The following is a 10,096-nucleotide window of genomic DNA, read 5'->3' on the forward strand; positions in this document are numbered from 1 at the left end:
ATGTTATTGAACAGGGGATGTGATTAAAGATGCCTTCAGTGTTGAAATGGTAAACATCATTCATGATGTTATTGAACAGGGGATGTGATTAAAGATGCCTTCAGTGTTGAAATGGTAAACATCATTCATGATGTTATTATTATTATTATTATTATTATTAAAGATGCCTTCAGTGTTGAAATGGTAACATCATTCATGATGTTATTAAATTAAAAATGCCTTCAGTGTTGAAATGGTAACATCATTCATGATGTTATTGGACAGGGGATGTGATTAAAGATGCCTTCAGTGTTGAAATGGTAACATCATTCATGATGTTATTGGACAGGGGATGTGATTAAAAATGCCTTCAGTGTTGAAACGGTAACATCATTCATGATGTTATTGGACAGGGGATGTGATTAAAAATGCCTTCAGTGTTGAAATGGTAACATCATTCATGATGTTATTGAACAGGGGATGTGATTAAAGATGCCTTCAGTGTTGAAATGGTAAACATCATTCATGATGTTATTGAACAGGGGATGTGATTAAAGATGCCTTCAGTGTTGAAATGGTAAACATCATTCATGATGTTATTATTATTATTATTATTAAAGATGCCTTCAGTGTTGAAATGGTAACATCATTCATGATGTTATTAAATAAAAAATGCCTTCAGTGTTGAAATGGTAACATCATTCATGATGTTATTGGACAGGGGATGTGATTAAAAATGCCTTCAGTGTTGAAATGGTAACATCATTCATGATGTTATTGGACAGGGGATGTGATTAAAAATGCCTTCAGTGTTGAAACGGTAACATCATTCATGATGTTATTGGACAGGGGATGTGATTAAAAATGCCTTCAGTGTTGAAATGGTAACATCATTCATGATGTTATTGGACAGGGGATGTGATTAAAGATGCCTTCAGTGTTGAAATGGTAAACATCATTCATGATGTTATTCAGGGGATGTGATTAAAAATGCCTTCAGTGTTGAAACGGTAAACATCATTCATGATGTTATTAAATTAAAAATGCCTTCAGTGTTGAAATGGTAACATCATTCATGATGTTATTAAATTAAAAATGCCTTCAGTGTTGAAATGGTAAACATCATTCATGATGTTATTCAGGGGATGTGATTAAAGATGCCTTCAGTGTTGAAACGGTAACATCATTCATGATGTTATTGAACAGGGGATGTGATTAAAGATGCCTTCAGTGTTGAAATGGTAACATCATTCATGATGTTATTGAACAGGGGATGTGATTAAAGATGCCTTCAGTGTTGAAATGGTAAACATCATTCATGATGTTATTCAGGGGATGTGATTAAAAATGCCTTCAGTGTTGAAACGGTAAACATCACTCATGATGTTATTGAACAGGGGATGTGATTAAAGATGCCTTCAGTGTTGAAATGGTAAACATCATTCATGATGTTATCGCAGGTTGAGATAAGCCTGATTTATGCTTTGTCACACGGCAGTGGGCGTGTGCTGATGCCTCATGTTGTAGGCTTGTAGATCTGTTATTTCTTGGTGAATAGCCAAAGGGGTTTTCAACCAGTGGTCCGGGGACCACCAGTGGTCCTTGAGGGGGTCCAGGTCGTCCCCAGCTAAATGATGGTGGTCCGTGGCTCAAATGCTGAATAAATAATGGACCTTGATATGAAAAGGTCCATGAAAAAAAACAACTGGCCTAATAGATACATTAGTCTTCAAAGTGACAAGGCATCAGGCTATTTTTTATTTTATTTTTTTAAATAAACAGCGCTTGCATCTACCTATAGCATTCTGTGCAGGGGTCAGACTCATTCGATGACTGGCAGTCTCCAGACGACACATCAGCAATCAAATGATTGGCTTAGGACTGTGAAAAAAACAAAAGAAGCTCCATGAATTCAAGGCTCCATGGCATCTGTCAGTGATAGAAAATAAGTCATTTTGTAAAATAGCAAATCTACAAGCTCACAACGCATCACTTTGGGGAGCAACTTGTGATCTTGTTATTGTAGATCTGCTATGTTCGCCCCACAATATCGACGCCATCATCTAAGTGCTTATAGGTTTTGTTTTTGTGTAAAGATGCCCCACAAAAAACTTTCCACGAAGAAGGAATCTGAGTTGTTATACCACACGTTAAAACATCAAATCTTTACTTTGCAAATGTAGCTTTTCACAGAGCTAACAGGAACTCAATAGGCATGGCTGGCTAAAGGGAATGGTAACTTCAAACCAATGGCTTTTTAAAATATAGAAACGTATTTCAAAAGAGGCCATTATGACTATATACAAGCTTGAAGTAGGCTACTTTTCCTCGTAACACTTAAAATGTTGGCATAAGGGTAACATCTTAGTGCTGTTAGCATTTAGTGAGCATCGACTGGTCAGTACAAAGTCGCCCTGCATAGATACAGTACCATCTGGCTAGCTCATCATAGCATAATCATTCACTCAACTTGGCTGGCTATTATAGGCTAGCTTATGCTAACCTCGAATCAATGGCTTTTTCTTTTCATTTCTTCAGTTAAAAGCTTTCAGACAAACATACAGGAGGGATATATTGGGATACAAGTGGCGCGACAGCAGCAGGTTTAATGTTAAATATTTACAAAACATATCAAGGATCAATTTGCCCATCATCTCAGTCTCTAAGCCTAATCTAGACTTCTTTCGTGCCGGCAACTCCATCGATACACAACTCTGTGGAAGCTCATTTTGAATTGAAAAAAACAAAAAACAAACAAAAAAAATTGGGGCACATTGCAATTCCTTTTTCTTTTCTTTTTTCCCCCCATTGGACAAAGTATCAGCTAAACTAGCATTCCCGTTGTCCTCTAATGGTCAGTTGTATGGAGACCGGAGTGTACACATTGAAGTGTTTGGTTGCATTTGTATACACTCTGAGAGTAAGACTAACATTTAACTTTCTTATCAATCAGTTTGTCTGAAGGATCATGCTCTTGAATTTGCTTAGTCAAACGTGCAAATTCTGCAAATAAAACCCACAGGCTAATTAATGAACTCGATCAACCCCAAAATGACGTTAATTAATTCTGTCATATCAAAAATCATTCACCTTGTATTCAAGACGTCACAGGTGAGTGAACCATAAGTGTGAACAGTTTTTTTTCCCTTTTTTTTTTCGGGAGGGGGGGGGGGGGGGTGGACGGACGGGGCGACGAGGACTACTTCTTTAACCCATTAAAACCAGGAAAGCATCTGTGTCGTTTTACTTTAGCTTTATGTCATCTCTATGGAGTGGAAACCTCGTCATTATGTTCAAAACTGTTACTTTTCAGGAATCAAATTCAAACATAGCAGATCCACAAGATCCATCAGATCCACAAGATCACAGCGAGTCGCCTCGCATCACGTTTCCACTTTGTGGATCTGCTACTTTTGATGCTTTTGTGCGACGTACAGTATGACCGTAAGTACGGTGTTGATTTACGAAAACTATTATAAATACAAAACATACTTATGGAGATAAGAGGTGGTTTCTGCCCTGACAGAAAACTGTTTTATAGGATCTATAAGGCATTTTGTAGAAGCAGCCTCGGGTCTTAAATGGGTCAAGAAAAAAACAGCAGAGTAACCAAACGCGTGGCTTTCCTTCCTCTCCTTCGTCCTCTCCTTATCTTTTCCCGCCCCCCCTCCTCGTCTCCTCCTCCTAGTTGAGGTAGACAGACCAGTAGACCAGGTTGAAGAAGAGGAAGGAGAAGGGGAAGAGCGCGCGCGCGTACAGGTCGATGCGCTTGGCGGCGGCGGGGATGACGGGCTTGGGCGGCGGCGGCTTCTTGTTGGACTTGCTCTGCTTGTTGCCCAGCAGGCCCGTCACCTCCACGGCCTTGCCGTAGCAGTCAAAGTTGGAGAGCTCAAAGTCCCGCGGCAGGGAGCCCACGATGCTGAAGTCGTTGGAGCGAAGGTCCGACTTGGACGTGCACACCTTCTTACAGCGCGTCTCCACCACCTGGAGGAGACGTGGGGGAGGGGGGGGGGAGAGAGAGAGAGAATTTTGAAGACCCCAAAATTGGCTAAACTAATGTTGGCTGCCGTATTTTAATTTTCAAGTCATCCAAAGCATTAATATTGTAACCGTGAGGGAGCGACGATTAACCCATTCTGACCTGAGATCAGATTCTAAAAATGTCAGTCGTTCTTCGATTTTTTTAAAATAGCAGACCTACAAGCTCGTATCGCGCCACTCGGTGGCGCGATATGAGCTTGTAGATCTGCTATTTTTACATAGCTAAAGCATAACATGATGCCGACACCAAAACGGGTGCCCGGTCAGAATGGGTTAATATTGTAACCGCGAGGGAGCGACGATTAAGTAATGATCAAACACCTCAATCTGAGGAAGGATTCTGAGGAAAAAGGGTTTTAAGATTGCAGTTAACATGGCAGTGGAAAAGGGGGAATCATTTCATCGACAGACCACAGCCGAGCGTTAGCTTACAACAGAGAAGCTACTAGACGGTATGGTGGCGATCAGCGATCTCAAACTGAATTAACTCAAACTGATCTCAAACTGAATTAGACGGTATGGTGGCTAATATCAGCGACCTCAAACTGAATTAACTCAAACTGATCTCAAACTGAATTAGACGGTATGGTGGCTAATATCAGCGACCTCAAACTGAATTAATAAACCCCCCAAAAAGTCGTCAAAAATCGTCTTGGGCAGGGAGAGCCTTTATATGCGAACATTTTCAAACATTTTCTCTCTTCGCCCTTAAACAAAATAATTAAAATAGTTGACCTGCGGTTTGTAAGTATCAGGTTTATAATGTGATTTGTACATGCTACACGCACAGTGGCATTCATGCACGCGCACACGCACACACACACACACACACACACACACACACACACACACACACACACACACACACACACACACACACACACACAGTATCACACGACAATTGCACTTTGAGTTTAGCTTCTAAGGCTATATATCTTGCGCCAACCCTTAACCCTTATCCCTAAACTTATTTGCCATTTTTTACTATTTAAAAAAAACCTTTTAAAAATTGTTCAGCTGATCTACAAGCTCACAACGTAGATCGGCTAGTTGAACTATTTTAAAATGATTTTCAAAATAGTAAAAAATGGCAAATAAGTTTAGGGATAAGGGTTAAGGGGTGGCGCAAGATGGAGCCCCTATAGTGCGTTAGAAATAAATAATATTTAATATTACAATAAATGAAGAAAATACGTTAAGAATTTGACACAGATTAACCCATTCTGACCGGGCACCCATTTTGGTGTCGGCATCATGTTATGTTTTAGCTATTTAAAAATAGCAGATCTACAAGCTCATATCGCGCCACCGAGTGGCGCGATACGAGCTTGTAGGTCTGCTATTTTTGAAAAATCGAAGAGCGACTGACATTTTTATAATATGATCTCAGGTCAGAATGGGTTCATCAGACCAGTGTGTGTCCGGCGGAAACCTCGTATGAATCTGATCTCAGGTCAGAATGGGTTAAAGCAGACGAGGAGTTTGTCATGTCCGTTCTGAGCTAACTGGAAATCAAACGCTGTTTCTGGCAAATGTGGTTTGACACATCCGCTGAGCCAAGTCAGCAGGGTGTCTCCTCTGTACTCCATCTGACACACACACACACACACACACACACACACACACACACACACACACACACACACACACACACACACACACACACACACACACACACGTGTCAGATCTGAAGTGACATTTTGAAGTCAGTGAATAATAGCACCCTGATAGCAATTAGAGCCATTTTATCAATCACACACACACACACACACACACACGCACACACGCACGCACGCACAGTCACAACTTTGTATTACCATACTTGTGAGGACATCAGTATTTCAAGATGGTGATTATTTCATGAATGGCATTTGTTTACCTAAAGTCTAAAAGTCACACAAATCTACACCGTTGTGGGCTCGTAGATCGTCACGACACCAAAGCGCAACTAACACATCAGGCATAATAATAATAACGCTAACCGTATAATCCCAAAACCTACAGTATATAACCTCTAAATGAGTGATCCTAAACCAAATGTAACCATTGTTCAAGAAAGTGCTCCTCACAGTGTCTACTGCTCACATTCTGCCAGTGGTGGAAACACTCAAATTGCTTACTTAAAACATTCTGACCTGAGATCAGATTCATACGAGGTTTCCACTGGACACACACTGGTCTGATGAACCCATTCTGACCTGAGATCAGATTCTAAAAAATGTCAGTCGTTCTTCGATTTTTCAAAAATAGCAGATCTACAAGCTCATATCGCGCCACTCGGTGGCGCGATATGAGCTTGTAGATCTGCTATTTTTAAATAGCTAAAGCATAACATGATGCCGACACCAAAACGGGTGCCCGTTCAGAATGGGTTAAAACATTACCAACTGTAAGTAAATGTCCGGAATTAGAAATGTACTCAAGTAAAAAAAGTACAAAGCTAGTACAAATATTAGTATTACAAAGCTAAAGTAAAAGTACTCATTATGCAGAAGCAGAAAATCTCATTTAAAGTTTTCAAATTGTATAACAATCTTTTAGAAAATAGCAGTTCTACAAGCTCACAATGTGTCGCATGTGGGGACAGTCCTCACAAGTAGCCTACACTAATGCGCGCACGCACGCACGCACACACACACACACACACACACACACACACACACACACACGCGCGCACACACACACGTCACACACACACACGCACACACACACACACACACACGCACACACACACACGCACACGCACACGCGCACGCGCACGCGCACGCGCACGCGCACGCGCACGCGCACACGCACACGCACACACGCACACACACACGCACACACACACACACACACACGCACACACACACACACACACATAGGCCGGGTTATAGCCAGTGAAGAGTTATGGCCCTATAGCTCCAGAGAGGCGAGGGGGCGGGGGGGGGGGGGGGGGGGGGGGGGGGCGTGCACAGAACAGATTTATACATATTTAGACACTTTTATTATTGATTTCCTGCAGCAATGAATTGCATCTATATTTATATGCATACTCTACATGCAAATGTAATACATTATCACCGCTATACGGGTGATACTCTAGTCTAAGGGTTTCTGTGCAGTGTAATTATTATATGCTATAAGTGACAAATGTGAAACTACGTTTCTTTTTTCTTAAAAAGGTAAAGCTCTACATTCTAATGGTAAACATTGTTGTAGACTTGTAGAGAGTTAGTCATTAACAGCCCAACACCCCCCCCCCCCCCCCCCCCCCCCGCCACATACATGTTCAGTTGGGGACGACAATTCCATCCAATCAGGAGAGTGAACCCATTTATCTGCTTCTATTTATAGCGTCTCATTTGCTATATTGTCTGCTCTGTTCTTTATGGCATCATCACTTACAGTAGGCCTGATATTGTCTCTGTCAGGTGAAAACCATGCATGCACATAGCCTATACTGTATGTCAAAAGACAAGCTTGTAGATCTGCTACTTTTGATGCATTTCTGACACTGTAATGTGATCAAGTAGGGCATTAATTTATGAAAAACAAAAGACACAAAAAGAAAAGACAAAAAAATTGAGATAAAGGGGTTCCTTTAACCCATTCTGACCGGGCACCCATTTTGGTGTCAGCATCATGTTGTGCTTTAGCTATTGAAAAATAGCAGATCTACAAGCTCGTATCGCGCCACCGAGTGGCGCGATACGAGCTTGTAGGGCTGCTATTTTTGAAAAATCGAAGACACTTTTAGAATCTGATCTCAGGTCAGAATGGGTTAATAATGAAACTGTCAGGATGTAATAGACATTTTTAGAATCTGATCTCAGGTCAGAATGGGTTAAAACGGGTGATATGTAACCTATATTGTCGTTTCAATATGTGTCTCCTCCCAGTCACATCCTCCTTCAGACCCTCCTCTTTGGTCTCCTCCCAGTCACATCCCAGTCACATCCCATTCCCATTCACATTCCTCCATCCTCCTCTTTGGTCTCCTCCCAGTCACGTCTTCAGACCCTCCTCTTTGGTCTCCTCCCAGTCACATGACTCACATCTTCTTTTGGCAGTTTATCAATAAACAAATCAGGCAAACAGCCCACAATCTAGGTGTGACCTTTGACTCTGACCTCTCTTTCGATGATCAAGTGACTAATACGGTTCCACAGTCTTGTTTCGTCCAGCTGAGAATCATTGCCAAAATTAAGTATTGTCCGTCCATAAGATTGAGTGTTTGATTGATTTCCTTTATTGGATGGTCATGGGGTCCAAGAGAAGCCCAGCCCAGGACACGTTTCCATTTAAATTAACAAAATTAACCTGCATGAACTACTGTAAATTAAAAGGCTGGGATTGTCTGCTACTGCAGGATCTAGAAACAACAGATTGTCTGCTACTGCAGGATCTAGAAACAACAGATTGTCTGTTACTGCAGGATCTAGAAACAACAGATTGTCTGCTACTGCAGGATCTAGTAGAAACAACAGATTGTCTGCTACTGCAGGATCTAGAAACAACAGATTGTCTGCTACTGCAGGATCTAGTAGAAACAACAGATTGTCTGTTACTGCAGGATCTAGTAGAAACAACAGATTGTCTGCTACTGCAGGATCTAGAAACAACAGATTGTCTGTTACTGCAGGATCTAGAAACAACAGATTGTCTGCTACTGCAGGATCTAGTAGAAACAACAGATTGTCTGCTACTGCAGGATCTAGTAGAAACAACAGATTGTCTGTTACTGCAGGATCTAGAAACAACAGATTGTCTGCTACTGCAGGATCTAGAAACAACAGATTGTCTGCTACTGCAGGATCTAGAAACAACAGATTGTCTGCTACTGCAGGATCTAGAAGAAACAACAGATTGTCTGTTACTGCAGGATCTAGAAACAACAGATTGTCTGCTACTGCAGGATCTAGTAGAAACAACAGATTGTCTGTTACTGCAGGATCTAGAAACAACAGATTGTCTGTTACTGCAGGATCTAGTAGAAACAACAGATTGTCTGTTACTGCAGGATCTAGAAACAACAGATTGTCTGTTACTGCAGGATCTAGAAACAACAGATTGTCTGTTACTGCAGGATCTAGAAACAACAGATTGTCTGCTACTGCAGGATCTAGAAGAAACAACAGATTGTCTGTTACTGCAGGATCTAGAAACAACAGATTGTCTGCTACTGCAGGATCTAGAAACAACAGATTGTCTGCTACTGCAGGATCTAGAAACAACAGATTGTCTGTTACTGCAGGATCTAGAAGAAACAACAGATTGTCTGCTACTGCAGGATCTAGAAACAACAGATTGTCTGTTACTGCAGGATCTAGAAGAAACAACAGATTGTCTGTTACTGCAGGATCTAGAAACAACAGATTGTCTGTTACTGCAGGATCTAGAAACAACAGATTGTCTGTTACTGCAGGATCTAGTAGAAACAACAGATTGTCTGTTACTGCAGGATCTAGTAGAAACAACAGATTGTCTGCTACTGCAGGATCTAGAAACAACAGATTGTCTGTTACTGCAGGATCTAGAAGAAACAACAGATTGTCTGTTACTGCAGGATCTAGAAACAACAGATTGTCTGTTACTGCAGGATCTAGAAACAACAGATTGTCTGCTACTGCAGGATCTAGTAGAAACAACAGATTGTCTGCTACTGCAGGATCTAGAAACAACAGATTGTCTGTTACTGCAGGATCTAGAAACAACAGATTGTCTGCTACTGCAGGATCTAGAAACAACAGATTGTCTGCTACTGCAGGATCTAGAAACAACAGATTGTCTGTTACTGCAGGATCTAGTAGAAACAACAGATTGTCTGCTACTGCAGGATCTAGTAGAAACAACAGATTGTCTGCTACTGCAGGATCTAGAAACAACAGATTGTCTGCTACTGCAGGATCTAGAAACAACAGATTGTCTGTTACTGCAGGATCTAGTAGAAACAACAGATTGTCTGCTACTGCAGGATCTAGAAACAACAGATTGTCTGCTACTGCAGGATCTAGAAACAACAGATTGTCTGCTACTGCAGGATCTAGAAACAACAGATTGTCTGCTACTGCAGGATCTAGAAACAACAGATTGT

General features: G+C 41.2%; 1 protein-coding gene across 1 annotated transcript in view; it reads right to left on the reverse strand.

Annotated features, from left to right (window-relative positions):
* Positions 1 to 3,663: 3,663 nt before the first annotated feature.
* The window catches only part of LOC310859185 (glycine receptor subunit beta-like), a gene marked incomplete at both ends in the record, with an annotated part of 93,351 nt that continues 86,918 nt past the window's right edge, over positions 3,664 to 10,096 (reverse strand). Inside the window, one exon of the mRNA XM_083765586.1 lies at positions 3,664 to 3,963. Within this exon, the coding sequence (XP_083621712.1) occupies positions 3,664 to 3,963 (300 nt within the window). The remainder of the gene's footprint in view (positions 3,964 to 10,096) is intronic.

Source organism: Protomyctophum parallelum (genome assembly GCF_964188405.1).
Source record: "Protomyctophum parallelum genome assembly, chromosome: 5".
In the NCBI taxonomy this organism is placed as follows: Eukaryota; Metazoa; Chordata; class Actinopteri; order Myctophiformes; family Myctophidae; genus Protomyctophum; species Protomyctophum parallelum.